This window comes from Thalassophryne amazonica, chromosome 14 (assembly GCF_902500255.1).
Source record: "Thalassophryne amazonica chromosome 14, fThaAma1.1, whole genome shotgun sequence".
In the NCBI taxonomy this organism is placed as follows: domain Eukaryota; kingdom Metazoa; phylum Chordata; class Actinopteri; order Batrachoidiformes; family Batrachoididae; genus Thalassophryne; species Thalassophryne amazonica.
The window spans coordinates 8810724-8826811 of NC_047116.1; the positions used below are offsets into that span (position 1 = coordinate 8810724).

At 42.5% G+C, this 16088-nt stretch overlaps 1 protein-coding gene across 1 annotated transcript in view; it reads left to right on the forward strand.

The window, feature by feature from the left end:
- The window catches only part of sucla2 (succinate-CoA ligase ADP-forming subunit beta), a 71889-nt gene that overhangs the window by 33065 nt on the left and 22736 nt on the right, over positions 1-16088 (forward strand). Inside the window, exons 6-7 of the mRNA XM_034186948.1 lie at positions 1458-1596; positions 4933-5094. Coding sequence (XP_034042839.1) covers positions 1458-1596; positions 4933-5094 — 301 coding nt within the window. The remainder of the gene's footprint in view (positions 1-1457; positions 1597-4932; positions 5095-16088) is intronic.

The window sequence follows — 16088 nt, forward strand, 5'->3', positions numbered from 1 at the left end:
TGAAACACCAAACGGATGACCTTGTATGGATAAATACTGTAATTTCACAGGCTTTTCACAAGTCGAAATACGTAGTTGATTTCCTGAAAGCTGCGCTCCTTGTGGTGTAAATTCACACACAGTGTAAATATAAGGTCTTACCTGATTGTTTTAGTGAAAAAAAGTCCCTGTCCGGCAGTTTGCGCCATAGTTGCACTGTCACATCAGTCAGCGGAGTGGAGCCTTCTCCCCCCACCCTTCCACACCGGTTCCATGTCTTGGTGCAACAAGTCGAAAAAGTCACAGCGCCTCATTAACGTCTCCATGCGATCCTGGCTGCACACGATGAAATCTCAAGAAAAAGTTAAAATTACTCAGTTTTCTGTGTGGAGCACTGGATGACGTGTGCGTCAATATTTATGTGTAATACTTCAGGGAAAAAAAGCATTTACAGTACGTATTTAATTAAAAGTTAAAAAAAAATCTTTCTGTCTAACATCTTTCTGTGTAAATATCTCATGTTACAACGTGGAAACCCACGGTTTTATGTACAATTTCTTTTTTCTTTTTAAAATTGGTGGGTACGGCTAATATTCAGGTGTGCTCTATAGTCTGGAAATTACGTTCGAGGCGTGGCAGTATGCAAATTGTCCTAATGGACACCCACCTGTCAGTTTAGAATGATTTTGATCCACAGACAGGTGGTGAGAAAAGAAACTGGGTGGTACGAACGTCTCATGAACACAGTGATTTTGCATATGCACTTATTTTGTGCGGAGAGTAAAACTATTTGTGCTCATATACTGCTGAATGAGACCCATTATCTTAACGAAGTTCCAGTTTGGCGCTTGTCCAAAATACACACTTTATTTTTTATTTATTTTATTTTATTTTTTTAAGGATGAGTGTCCACATCAGGCAGCACAGTGGCTTAGTGGTTAGCACTGTTGCCTCACAGCAAGAAGGTCCTGGGATCGATTCCTGCCTGTGGGGTTTCTGCGTGGAGTTTGCATGTTCTCCCCATGTTTGCGTGGGTTCTCTTCAGGTGCTCCGGCTTCCTCCCACATCCACAGGCATGCAGGTTAGGTGGATTGGAAACTTTAAAATGTCCGTAGGTGTGAATGGGTTTGTTTCTATGTGGCCCTGCAACAGACTGGTGTCCTGTTTAGGATGAACCCCATGTCACACCCTGTGACTGCTGGGATAGATTCCCGCGACCTTTCGTTGGAGTAAGTGGTTGAAGATCAGTGAGTGAATGATTGAGCTTCTGCTGTAACTCACTGAAAAATGTACGGTCAATTCTCCAGAAAACACTTTAGTTTTGGCTGATCTATTGATTCCACAGTTTCTGATTTACTGTCACAGAAAAATGTGTCTAATAAATGCAGAATGTTCACATTGTTTATTATGAAACCTGGATTGGGACATGTCTTAATGCTCTGTCGTGATGTCTAAAGAACTCTTATGTGTTGGTGCAGGTGGCGCAGGAAATGGGCTTCCCATCGCCGCTCGTGAAGGAGGCGGCGGAGTGCATGATCAAACTGTACAATCTGTTCATCAAGTACGACGCCTCCATGGTGGAGATCAACCCCATGGTGGAGGACTCCTCTGGCATCGGTATATACACACACACACACACACACACACACACACACACACACACACACACACACACACACACACACACACACCATCTGCTCTCAGTAAGTCAGATTGGTAATCAATAGTCATTAAAAAGCAGGGTGCTGCATCAGATGCCATCAGCGGCCTCATTGCCGTGCTTCAGCTCTGAGCGTTGATTGAATTTATGTCCATGCAAAGAACATGGCGATTAATCCTTCTGTACGTAATTGACTGAATGATCATATAATGACTCTGTTTTCATACAAATACCAATAGGTGCTGACACTGTGTGGAGAACTCAGAAAGACGACACACAGCATGTTTACAAGTAACGACACATTCAGTGAAATGGTAACATCTTTCAGGAATCTAAGCTAATGTCAGCATGCTGAAACATGGTTACCAAAAACAGGTTTTCTGTGATGCCTTCAAAAGCTGGAAGATGATATATGTAAAACTGATTCTTCATCGTAACCAGCATCAGAGTTTAGGAAACATTACATTGAGCATTGGCATGTTTCTAAACACCCATGTCCACTGTTTTAAGGCACCTATCTGCATGTACATTGACACAAGGGAGAGTCCTAGCATTACTGCTCAGAAGCCATACTGACACACCCACTTGCAGATATTATTGTTATTGGTTTTTTTTGTTGTTGTTGTTTTTTAATTGACACCATGGTACAAGATTGCACCCAACTCTGTCAAATTTCATTTCACTGGCCCGTTTCATCAGTATAGTCGTACTTTACAATGTCTAAAATTGTGATATAGCTGGTGGAGGCCTAAAAATACCAAAGAATTTTTAAATGGTCATGAATACTCAAATACAAAAAAAAAATTGAATATTTTGTACAATTATTTTTTATGTATGAAGGCCTTTTCCCCCAAATACAATCAGTGAACTTCAGATCACGTTTGAAAAAAAATTCGGGGTATGTATGAACATTTTGTCAGCATCTAGACTTTCGGAGCGATACAAGAAAACCAAATTTCCTGTTTTTATTGTAAACATTCTTTAATTTTTCTGTTTCTAGTTGGTAATTACAATAACCTGTGTCTAATCGATCCATTATAGGTTTGATTGATTAGTTTACTGCGCGGCAAAACTTTGTCATGCTAATTTAGCCGTTATGTCTGACTATTTCTGTGAGATATATTTGGGGATTAGACTAATTTAACATTTGTAGTTGCGTATTTTGTTGAATTTTCACAATTTTGACTTTTTTGAGAAAGGAAAATTAGGAAGAAAAAAGATATGAAGTCACACAGGTGTCATTGATTGTTAAATATGTATAAGTTGGCTTGTGTGTGTGTGCATGTGATATCTGTCTGGGTTTGTGCAGCGGCCTTTGATCAGCATAGCGTTTAACACCTAAAGGTCATTCTCATTGTCAACATAAATGCACTTGACATTTTAACTCTGCAGAAGAAATGGTTTTTGCACCAGATTTACTGTTTGCATTTGAACAGGATTACTCCTAAAGTTTTACAAATTCATCCATTTTCTTCCACTTTATCCGGAGTCGGGTCGCGGGGCAGCAGCTCAAGCAAAGCTGCCCAGACCTCCCAATCCACACACACCTCCCCCAGCTCCTCCGGGGGAACCCCGAGGCGTTCCCAAGCCAGCTGAGAGACGTAGTCCCTCCAGCATGTCCTGGGTCTTCCCCGGGGCCTCCTCCCGATGGGACGTGCCCGGATTTTAAAAATCTATTTTTACAAAACATGATCAGAATGTGGTTCTAGGATTCATCGCTTTCTTCTTTGTTTTGTTTGTTTACTTGGTGAATGCAACTTTTGGGAGGTGTGTTGCACGGCTCACCAATGTTAAGTTGTCTGCAGCCAGAGATCTAGACCTGCTGGACTGCTTTGGTGTAGATGTTCATCATCCTGAAAATGTTTGATGGAATTATTTCAGATTGGTGTTTGGTCTTTTCAATCACATCTCCTTAAACAAACAGGTCTGAAGCACAAATGACTGACCTCTGTGGTAAAACACAAAAGATGACGTTATTACAGTCAGTAACCATCAAACTGTGGCTGATTTTATTATTAGTTGAGTCGAGTTTGGGCATTAGGGCTCACATTATACTGATGAGACGTTTTATGTTTCTGCTGCACGTTACATTAAATTTCACATGACATCAGTCACCAGCAGCTCTGAATGAAGCATCAGGCTCAAAACCATGGAGTCAAGTCAAAACCACTTTCTCAGATATGATAAATCCAGTCCAGTTTTACATTTGTCCTGGGAGTTCATACAGGTTTGTAGTATTATAGAAATATCAGGGTAAGCGAGTGTACCAGTATTTCCATCCCAACATTTTCAATATTTTGGCACTGGAGACGGCAAGCAGTTAGTCCGCTGTTTTGTGCAGCAGCTTGACAGTGCATGTCATCTCACTGTGTTACATCACGAGTGCTGGCACAGCGGAAAGTCTGTAGTTGCTGCATCTTTGGGTTTCTGTGACAACCAGATTGAACACGTCAGTATAGATGGTGCAAACATACGCAAACATAGACAATCTTCCTTAAAAGTTTGACATGACTAAAGTGCCTTGCGTTCCAACCGCATCTAGCTATTGGTAAGTTATAATGTTAACAAGTGGAAATAATACTTGGTTTGGTACATTTTAATGTAAGGCAATCAAAATGTAATTAATTTAGAAAGAGTATTAGAATGCCATTTGCAAGTCAAATTTTTGGACTTATTGTCTAGCCTGACAAAAAAAAAAATCGTCATTTTAGGAGCTTTAAAACAGCTTGAAGCAATTCTGCAACAAATTTAAATGAATAGCAGAAAACAGACATAATCTAATAATTAAAAAAAAATCCAAAGAAAATGGAAAAATTTTCATGGAACTTCAATTAAAGGGCAAATACAACCTGAGGGTAAATACCCGTGGATGGAAAATGTAATTAAAATAAATAAATAAACACCCCTTATTTCCCCTTCTGATACTTTTGAGGAGCTGTTCAGAAATAAAACAATGCAGCAAACTGCTGTAGAGGTTAGCTGCATCTTTAACAGTTGAAATCTCAAAAAGACCGTTAATTCTGGGTGTGCAGCAGAAGTCCAGAGAGCTGTTAGCTGCAGGTCAAAAATGTAATTAGAGTTTCTGCCTGTTAATATTTTTGAACAGAAATTGGGTTCAAGGGTTTTCTTGGAAGGAATTTAATCAAAGTGTTGTTTGACGGCTGCTTGGTTTTTCTGATGTTTAAGTGTTGTACAGTGAGATTATACAGATGGTGGTTATGACATCATCAGGATGATGCTGGTACGTTAATCCACCGCGAATGCCTGAATCTCAAGTGTGTTTGTGTGAACAGTCATGTGCATGGACGCCAAGATCAACTTTGACTCCAACGCAGCATACCGTCAGAAGAAGATTTTTGACATGCAGGACTGGACCCAGGAAGACCCTCGAGACCAGCAGGCTGCCACAGCTGACCTCAACTACATTGGTCTGGATGGAACCATTGGCTGTCTGGGTCAGTGCTTTTAAAGCGACACAGGAACAAAAACAATCAATGTTATATCTACTGTGTAAAAACTTTAAGTGGCTGTTATTTGAACTTTGATACTCAGTGGAAAAAATATGAGTGTGAAATAACTATTGACTATTAGTGCTGCGTTTTGTGCCATTTTGCACTACCCACCATACAAGAATAAACGTTTTCCATAATTTTCATATGTGATATAATGGGGGGATTCCAAAGAAGCCCCCCATTAAAGATGAACTCATTATACATCTTTAACGTGTGCAGCAACCTATGCTTTAATATAAAAACACGACACACAAAAATGACACATTCCAGCCTGAACAGAAAACCAACAACACACACTAGGTCCATGTGCTTAAGAGCGCAGAGCCCACCACAGTGTAAAAGTGAACAGTTTTTACCTTACCATTAACAATGCTACGAGTGATGCATTTCATTGTGGACTTGTCCTATTAATTTATTAACATACAGAAGAGATTCTGTCAATGTTGGGAAGCAGACGTTTAGAAAGCGTCAAGACAAGGATTATAGAGAGTTGGACAGGAAAGTTATCAGATACAAAGAGAAGCCAAGGACAAATGGCTGAACAGTAAATGTGCAGAGTTTGAATGTCAGTTTGTTAATGATCAAAAGGTATAGAGGAGGATTAATGAGATATCAGGCAGAAAGTCAAGTTGTTGAAAATTCTGGGTGCATCAAAGCGAATGATGGAACAGCTCTTGTTGAAAAGGACGGAATTTTTAAAAGATGCACTGAATACACTGGAGAATTGTTTTATGATGCCAGAGAGACATTGTCAAGGTTCCCAGATTAAGTCGAAGGGTCCAGTATTCTGAAATTGGAAGTGCGGGCATCCATCAAGATGATGAGAAGGAATAAAGCAGGAGGGTCAGATGGAATAATTACAGAGATGATTGATGCTTTAAAAGGCTACGGAGGTGAAAAACGTAACAGAAGTCATCAATAAGATCTATGATGGATGAAAAGTACCAGAGGATTTGAGTCGATCCATCTTCATTGTGCTTCCAAAGAAACCTGGGGCTTTGAACTGTGAACAAAATCAAATGAGGAGCCATGTTACAAAGATCATCTTGAGAATTTTACTTCTATGAACAAGGAGCAGGATAACACCCGAGACTGGAGTAGAGCTGTTTGGATTTGTGGAAGATGGTTGGACCAAAAATGCTATTTTTGTTTTGAGGGTAGAGCAGAAAGAGCAGCAGAAATGCAGAAAAAACATTTTCTTGTATTTTATCGATTATACAATGCTTTGGATAAAGTTAGACACAAGGACATATTTGAAGAACTTGGTCAGATTAGCTACTAGTGAGGATGACAAGCAGTTTGGATTTGTCACTTGATGGGCATTCCTGGGTGGGCCCAGCTCATGGTTACTTGGTGTTACTGTGCACAATGTTTAATAATAGATTATAAAGGACGGGGAAGCTCAAAACTGTCACTGGGAGCTTTTCCTCTATGCTTGATTGCTTGATGGAACCAAAGTTTGTTTGATTTGTTCCATTAAAGCACATGATGTTCCTGTATAATTATACCTTGCTAATTTCTGGTTAGTGGTAAGATGTAAATCACCTCAGGGATCTGCTTATAAAAACAGGGTTTGCCAAACATATAAGATTTATATGAAAATAACGCAGTCTGAGAGAATATTCCATCATCGTCGTTTATTTTTTCGAGTTGAGTGACCAATGTACCAAGTGCTGCCTTCACTTGGATTGGCAGCACAGCAACCGTTTGTCTCTTGTGTCTGTAAAACACCCACTCTGATGGAAATGAATGGCAACTGGTCACTTTGCCTCAGTCTCTTGTAGCTAATGTGACCAAGGGGTGATGGGTCCCAGCCATACTTGACAGCATTGTAAACAATGCTGTTCATCTGTATTTGACAACTTGGAAGATTTTAAAACTGTTCTTCCTTTTTCTGTGGTTACTTTAATATACTCTACCACTGAATTTATTCTTCCATCACATTTCATTACAATTAAGAACCATTGTTACCTCCGCCAAGGAGGTTGGAAATGACAAGAGGAGTGATTCAAGTGATTAAATTTTAGTGGTGATCCGGATCACGATCCGGATCACGATGCTAACGCGTTAGCATGTCTATGGCATTTTCAATGTTAAAAGTTAGCATTAAGCAGTTGCAGCTGTCATCACGTTCGGGTGCATTTGTTTTCAAATTGTAATATTTCTTAAATTTATTTCCTCTGCCAAAGAGGTTATATTTTTGGTCGCGTTTGTTTGTTTGTCTGTCTGTTTGTCAGCAGGATAACTCAAAAAGTTTTGAACGGATTTTGATGAAATTTTGTGGATTGGTTGGAAATGACAAGAGGAACAAGTGATTAAATTTTAGTGGTGATCCGGATCCTGGAATTTTTTTAAAGGATTCTTCACCATTGCGGGATAGGGGGAAGTTTGACATTCTAGTTTCTAACTCCACAAAAACAAGGCAGAAAGGCTTGAAAAAATTTAGGGTGTAACATAGTCAAATGTTCTATCAAACAACAAAGTTTGGTGATGATCGGATCCGGATTCCGGATCTGTTGATCCAGAATATGCAAAAATATAGGGAAAATAGAAAATTGTCAGTGTGAGGTGACAAATGAAGCTAGAGATGCACAACTAACACCAAATTGTAGCTGAATCTGTACTGATTCAGTAAGGTGTCATCAGATTTGATGTAGCTTCAAATGTTATGGAGCTAGATCCAGAAGAAAACCGCCATTACCGAAAAATTGTTTTTATACAATAACTTGTGAACTAATAAAGACATAAAACTGATTCCAAGTTCTAGATGTCAAATATAAAGGAAAGAAAAGTGTATGTATCATAGTTTAGGTTGTAACATTGAATTGTTGAATAGATCACTGTGCCAAGGAGGGAATCTCTTTAGGGTCAGTGACCCTATGGCCTTGTTTAGAGAAGTGTTTCATAAATGTTAAAAAATTCATATATTTGCAGTTAGTTGAATAATAAATTGAATTTTGTCTCTTATTTGTTTTTGTCTATAAGCACATGCAATATCAATATCAGTGCTCAGATGACAGTAGCTTCTGGGAAAGGTGCAAGTTGCAATAAACTGTGATGCCAAGCGCTAAGGATACATGCTATCCAGTCACAGCAGATGAAACGTTTTTGCTACTGAGCAAACATCATTGTTAGACTTTTTTAGGTTCAATGATTTGTCGCGGCTCGTCTTTAGTCTTCTCAGGATGTCGTCTTTTAGATAACACAAACTAATTGCAAGTGATATGCTAGAAAATGACACAACACTTTAGAATAATTCAGCCTTAAGCAAGATAAAATGCACAGAGTTTTTAAGTTTATTTAAGCCTTTGACACAGAGCTTAGACAAACTGAGTCCTCTAGAGAGACTGAATATGACAACCGCGCTCGTCTATTTATTGGAGACCCGCGGGCATCGCTCCTCCTTCGACTTTTTTTATTTATTTCATTCCCAAGACATGGTTTTCTATTGGAAGCGTCCTCTAGTGAACCCTAAGCAGGTGTTAGCCATTATTTCAATGTGACAAACGCTCCCATTAAAACATGAAGGATTTACAACTGATTTTTTAAAAGACCTTCAGCCACAGGTGCAGCTGGCCTGAGGCCCCCTCCGCACGTGGCCTCAGCCACACGTGCAGCTGCCTGAGGCCCCTGCACGCGGCCTGCGGGAAAGCACCTAAAAGGCCTTGGAAAAGCCCCTGACAGACTAAATGACTAATAGAGCCCTTTTTTTGGGTTGAACACCTGCTAGTTCAACCAGAGGACATACAGTTCGGATCAGGACACTTGATAGTTCATCACAGTTCAAATATGGACCTAAAAATTCTTCTACAGTCCCTCCTCTGGGACTCGAAAGAGTCCCATTACATCAACTATACTCTTGGGTTGTTACTGACAAGACATCCTCATTTGTGCATTGCAATAAAAAAGAAAAACACAGCACTCGACTTACTGATAACTCTGGTGCGGATATGAATATCAGTGATACTTCACACGGTAAATATTGCAGTGCAGGTGAACCTACATACTAAGGCACAAGGTGATCAATTAGCTGGATTATATCAACACAAGGTGACATTCAAACATTGAGTTTTGGTGTAATTCAAGGCACTTAAAATGGCCACATAAAACAAGTTACATCAACCTCTTAATCATGGCAAAGTAAAGGCTTCACATTGACATCAGTGCAACCAATCATCTTCTGGGCATCTATTGACTCACTCAACCAGAGGCTCCAACCCATTATACTTGGTTCTACATATTATTTTGTTAAAGCGTCACACATTTATTATTTAAATGCATCAAATAACCCCTACGTTACCACTATTTAGTCACCAATCAAGAAACTATTCTAAGGTTAGCGCAGCTATGTCTAGTTAAATGATAAACACAATAAATGGTTTCCCTTCATGTCCGTCCTTAAGTCATTTGCCCTTAGTCAATCATATAATGGTTTTCATTATAGGCCATTCTCAACATTCTCCACTTTGTTTTTCTTCTTTTTCAGCTTGTTTTCTAATGCCCGTTTTGGCCAGACACCAATTTAGGCAATGCATGTCTCTTGAGGCATGCTATAATTTAAGAAAAAGGGGTCCCTATGGTGCATCTTTACTACTAAATCTACAAACACGCCGTGTAAGGGTCCCCTTTTATAACTTTGCAATGTGATATCTATGTGTATGCATTTAGCTTTATCTGTGTTACGCAGATGATGGTAAGGACAGACATTTACCCAACCTTCGTTACTAACATATATCCTTCTTTGTTTTATTTACACTCAGATTTCTGAAACCAGTCCGCAATTCAAACTCAAGAACCAAGATCATAGTCCGTGTTCAGTGCCATTACGTCAGTCCGCGCTCCTCAGCATTTACTCAGCATCTGAAGTTTTGGGAGAAGTTGGGGAACATGGGGAGGTTGGCCTTTCAGGGGTAGTGGGGGAAGGATCAGGAATTCTGGCTTTCAGACAGTCGTGCAGTTCTCTGATGGATCTTTCCAGCTCCTTGTGCTGCTTGGCCAGGTTGTACAGGGCCCCCAGAGAATTCTTGCCCACATTCAGGGTGGGGGGTGGCCAGCCCTAGCTGTTCCCTTTCCATATGCTCCATCATGCAGGCTAGCATGTCCATACTAGACTGAAGACCACACAGTTGAGTATGGAGGCCCTCCTGAGCACAAGAGATGTTGGCATTGGCACGGTGTATCCTGAACAGGTATGCAGCTGTCTGACTTAGTTGTGGCATGATTTCCTCAAATAGCTCATGGGGAATGTGATTTGTGAGGGGCAGGAGCTGCTCCAAGGTTTTTGGAACACACTCTTGTGGAAGACGAAGCTCTCGAACCAAGATTGCCATGTCCTGTGGGTGACCATGACCAGATTAAGGTTGTGCAGTCCAGGGGACAGGAAGTACAAGGGGAAGGCATTTCGTGTGTGGGGGGAGTATTGTTGATGTCGCACAGGCAAGTGGTTGGGACACTCTGGGCATTTAGTAGCCTGTACAAAGCTCCCCTCTGTCCTGGTGGGTGAGTTCGACTAAGGTCCACCCCTGCTGATCCTCCTCCAGAGGTACTGGGCTGATCAGAATATCTCTCCTGCCTTGGGGGTGGAAAAGCTGGGGACAGGCCTAGCAGTGAATTGGGTCTAGGGATGCACTCGGGCGGTTGCTGCATATGGCCGACCTTGGCTGCCTCCCCTGGAGGGTAATCGTTGCCACTGGCACATGTGACTGTCTCCATGGCATCTGCGGAAGGGGTGTGTTCCTGAGTCCAAAGGGTCCTTCAGGTGATGGTGGAGTCCTCGGGCCGACTCTTGCTGCAGGCAGATTCTGTGAAGCCGTCATCGCCAGGTGCTGGAACGATGAAGATCCTTCTGTTGCCAACTGGTTTAGCTGCTGGATGGAAGGCGGCTGTGGCGACCAATCATGTCTCGACCATCCCTCCTGTATATCCTCTTCTCCAAACAGTTCTGAGAGTCCAATCAGACTTGATAGAGGCAGATCAGGCATAGGTCCCTGATCAGGGGAGTCTGGTCTCTCAGCCATACTCCTGTGTCCTAGTAATATACATATACGTTCATTATTACAGCTCCATGTCATTCTTTCAGATATTGTCTATCCTATCCCTCATTTTTGTGGGTGCATGTGTGTGAATGTAAATGTGCGTGCATGTCTTCTTCCTCGTCTACAATATCACCAAGCACGGTCCGTCCCAGTCCTCCCTATCTGGGGTGTACGCCACAATATTAGGGAGCTGGGGGCTGTCGGGGAGGATAATTGGTATTTCATCCATTTCCATATATTCTGGTTCTCTGTCTGTTTCGTTTGTGCTTTCTTCCAGGGCTCGGATGGCTAACAGTGGGAGCTGTCCTACTGTGGATGAAATCAATTTATTGACCAGAAATTTTATCAAGGGAATACCACAACATATTACCAGCAAGACCGCCACCCCTGTTAGTGCCAAGATTACACCTATCTGGTATAACCAGTCTTTCCATGATATCCACCCTCTCCTTAGAGTCCCAAACAGTGAAAATAGTGGGCCAATATTCATTCCATTCCCTACAATGTATCCAGAATCGTCAGTTTCATTTCTCCCTCCTATGGAGTTACTTAACAGTTCCTGTTGCATCTCTTCAAGTGTGATTAAGAGCTCTGTCAAATTTCCGTCTTCCCCTGTACGCATGGGGATAGCTGTGCAACATTCGGTGGCTTTGATCATAATACAAACTCCTTGTTCATCAGCCATCATCATCTCGATAGCTAATCTATTTTGCATTGTCATTAGCGAGGTGGCGTGCAGTTGTTCGGTTAAGGCTCCTACTGCTGCCAATGTCCAGTTCAGGTATCTTTGCTGATTATACCACAAGTAATTAATCCACTGCACCTCCTGGAACCTAGAACGGATTTTTGGAGTGACCCCAAACAGAGCCAATGCCCATCCCCATTTATCCGCATCTTCATCTGCTTTAACTCTGCTACTGTCTATGGCTTCTAACTGTCGGGGTATCCCTTCTGGTGTCCCGTTTCTTACTGTGATGTTGTAGTCTGTTTTAAACGTCATTATTCCTCTTTTCTTACGAAGTTTCTGTGGCATGGGTTGTATTGAATTCGGCATTTCAATTACTGTTATTGCTCCTGTGAGCATCACAGGAGCACAAAGGCCTTTCCAATTCGGGGACAGCGATGACAGGAGTTTCCTTTTTTGTCCGCATATCCAAAAGATGTCAGCTAAGGGTACCGTTCCCTTAGCTAAATTTGGAGTAGATACCCATGAAGCATGGGTGAGATTCAGTCCAATTACAGACCCCCCTGTGGCCGGTACTATTTGTTCACACTGTATGCCTGCTGCTGGCAGGGTGTGACAGACGGTAATGTTCCATGCTGTTTTGGCCGGTTTGTATTCTTGCTGCTTTTGCATACACTGTATGTGGTGTTTTGGCTGGGTCGTCCCTACCTGCCAATCGCTTATGTATTGTGCTACTAAGCCTTTAGCTATACAGAATGGGTGTATCATCCCTTTCTCTATTTTAATCATAGGTGGAACGGTTCCTTCTGTACTTAGGGGCACTGGACAAAGTTTACTGTCGGCAGCATATTTTTCATCACCTACTGCCATTTTCATAACACATTGTGTATAGCATTCTGCTTGGTCTGAGTTATGTTGGGGGCTCCTATAACAGTTGTTGATATCAGGTAGGGGTTTAGCCTGAGGTATCACACCTTTCCGGTGACAGGCTATGCAAGGCTTTTCACTGACCTGCCTAGCCGAAAATTTCAACCATTGGTAAAATAAATTGGTCTTCAACCCTTGTGTGCGGGCTAGGTCTGTACTGGGATCCCATCTCCCTAAGTGACTGCTTGTTTCTAGGCTTCTAATTGTCCTCTTTTTCCTTGGTTTGATTTTTACTCATTTTGTGGCTTCATGTACTGTAACAGTTACGTCTTGCTTGGTTTCCCTGCATCCTCTTTTATCACAAATTACCTCTATGTTGAGTGTTCCCTCCTCTTCACATTTGATGCTAATGGCTTCGCCTAATATGTAATCCCCCATCTTTCCCTGTATTCCTATGTTCTTGTAGGCTTTTGATTTAATGTATACCAAATTATATGTTTTTCCTGTGTTTAGAATGCCTTGTTTAGCTGCTATTGCGGCCATGGCCACGGCACAGTCCGTTGTATGTTTTGGATGTCTATTTTCTCCCATACTGACCACCAGTAGTATTGTCAATCCCTTGAATAATTCCTTAATCATTGCTCTGATGACTGTTGAGATGTGCTACTAGATGTGCTACTAAGTGAGCCGTCACTAGATGAGCTGTCACTAGGGATGTGTGGTGTATCTGTGCTTTGTCTGGGTTGTACTTCCTGCGGTTCTTCTGTCGGTAAATCTACTGAGTTGCTGTCCGAGTCTGATGTCTCCTGTGGCCTGTCTATCTGTCGGTCTGTATTTCTGTCTGTCTGTTGGCCTGCGTCTCCAGTTGTCTCTGAGTCTGCATCTGAGTCTGTCGCTGCTCTATCTGGCAGGGATCCACTACTCTCTGAAGCTGTGCGTCGTCTTTGTTCAATCAGTCTCTGTGAGCGCCTTGGCCAGTGTTCGCCTGGCTGCAGGGAGGCGTGGCCTTCCCTCGGTGCTTCTTCTGGCTGCAGGGAGGCGTGGCCGTCCCTCGGTGCTGCTGTAGGGTCTCTGGCTTCTCCTGCTTCCCCCCTTGGCCCGGCGGCTCTGCCAAGACGAGCTTGCCGCGGCCGCAGGGGCGCTGGGCCACCAACCCTACAGCAGTGGTTTAAATGAAACCAAGTGTCCTTACCGTCTACTTTGACTGCTGTACGTGAGGCAAGAATAACTTTGAAAGGACCTTCTCGGCGGGGCCTGTCCCACTTCTTTTGAACACCTTGACGTAAACCAGATCACCAGGCTGGATGCTCTGATTTTCAAGTGGAATCTCTGCTTCTCTGTCTTCTGTAGCACCTTTGACCTGCAAAAAGATAGTTTTGTGTATTTGGGTTAACTGTCTCAGATAATTATGCCATTCGTCTTGTAGCTGCTCCAGCGATGGTCCTTCGTAGGGTCCTCTCAGGTATGGAATAGGCATCGGCCGACCTGTAAGAGCTTCAAATGGTGTCAAATGGGTTAGTCGGTTAGTTTGTGAGCGCATTGACAATAAGCAAGCGGCAACGCATCCAGCCAGGTTAGTTTGCCATTGCTGTCTGCTATGATTTTTGCTAGTTTGTTCTTTAAAATGCCATTAGCCCGTTCCACTGCCCCATTTGATTGAGGGTGATAAACACACCCAACTTCTGTTTGATACCCAATTGTTTGAATGTTTCTTGTGTAACCTTGGCTACAAAAGCCCTGCCGTTGTCAGATGAGATAGTATCTGGAATGCCAAATCTTGGAAAGACATCTCGGCACAAGAATTTGGCTACCGTTTTATGGTCTTGATTTGCAGAGGCTACTGCCTCAATCCATCGGCTGAATCTGCATATCACTACCAAAACATATCTCATTCGTTTAACTCGATTTTCAGCTCCCATGTCTATGAAATCCATCATAAGATGTCTGAATGGCCCATCAGGGACCGGAATGTGGGCTAAAGGGGCTGTGAATGATTTCCGGACATTGTACTGTGCACATACCTCACACTCATTCAACAAACGGTCCACTGTTGCTGCCATATATGGTGACCACCAGACAGCTTTTAGTTTGTTCATAATTTGGACTCGCGAACAATGATCGGGTCCGTGGGCCCAAATGATTGCATGTCGTAATAAATTGGTGGGTAACACAAAATGTCCATGACTACTGCGCCACAGCTTGTCCGCTGGCCCGACTGCGTGTCTCAATAGCGCCTCGTTTAACCCGCATTCGTTTTTCTTCTCCACTGGCCCTACTTTGAGCCACTATCAGTGCGTCAAGTGAAACCAGTGGGGCACAATCTTGGATGGTTAGCAGGGGAAACATATTTTCTCCTTGTGCTCCTTTGCGCGCTGCGTCATCTGCTAGATTGTTACCTTGAGCTATGATGTTATTATTCTTTTGATGACCTGCACATTTAATGATGGCTACCTCAGACGGTAATTGGAGAGCTTGTAACAGTTGGGAAATCGCTTCTCCATGAGTGACAGGGGTGCCATCTGCTCTCAGGAATCCCCTTTGTTTCCAAATGTTTGCATGTACATGACATACGCCATAAGCGTAGGCTGAGTCTGTGTAGATATTAACACGTTGATCTTTAGCTATCTGGCAAGCCATAGTTAAGGCTTTGATTTCTGCCAGTTGGGCTGAACAAGGCTGATCAATTCCTTGGGACTCCAGTAATTCAAAGGTCTCGCCATCCGTGTTTAGTTTAACAATCCCCATACCCGCATGCAATCCCGCGGCATCCCGAAAGCATGAGCCATCCACGAACAGGGTTAGATCTGCATCTATGGCGTGATTATACAAATGTTATCTGGCTCTCAAAAATTTCTCTGTCTCTGCCACACAGTTATGTGGAGTACCATCTAACGGTGTGGTCAATTTGGTGGCGGGATTCACCGTGTGACAACGTTGTATTGTTATTTCTGGAGCGGACAACACAACTTCATATCCAGTGCGTCTAGCTTGTGTTAAGACAAACGTTGACTGGTTAGCAGGGCATGTAACTGATGCGACGTGTACAACGTTACTGCATGTCCCATGATTATGGATGATGCTTTTTGAAATGCAAAGGCAGCTGCTGCTAGACCCTGATAGCATGGTGGCAATCCTGTTTCAATGTTGTCAAGCTTTGTACTATAATAGGCCAATGGTTGTTTTCCTTCATTTGTTTCCTGCATTAGTACAGCACAAGCATAACCAGCTTTTTCAGTAACATACAAATGGAAAGGTTTCCCATAATCTGGGTTACCTAACGCGGGAGCAGATTGCATGTCTGTTTTTAGGGCCTCAAAAGCTCCCGTTGCCTGATCTGTCCAGACGAGGAG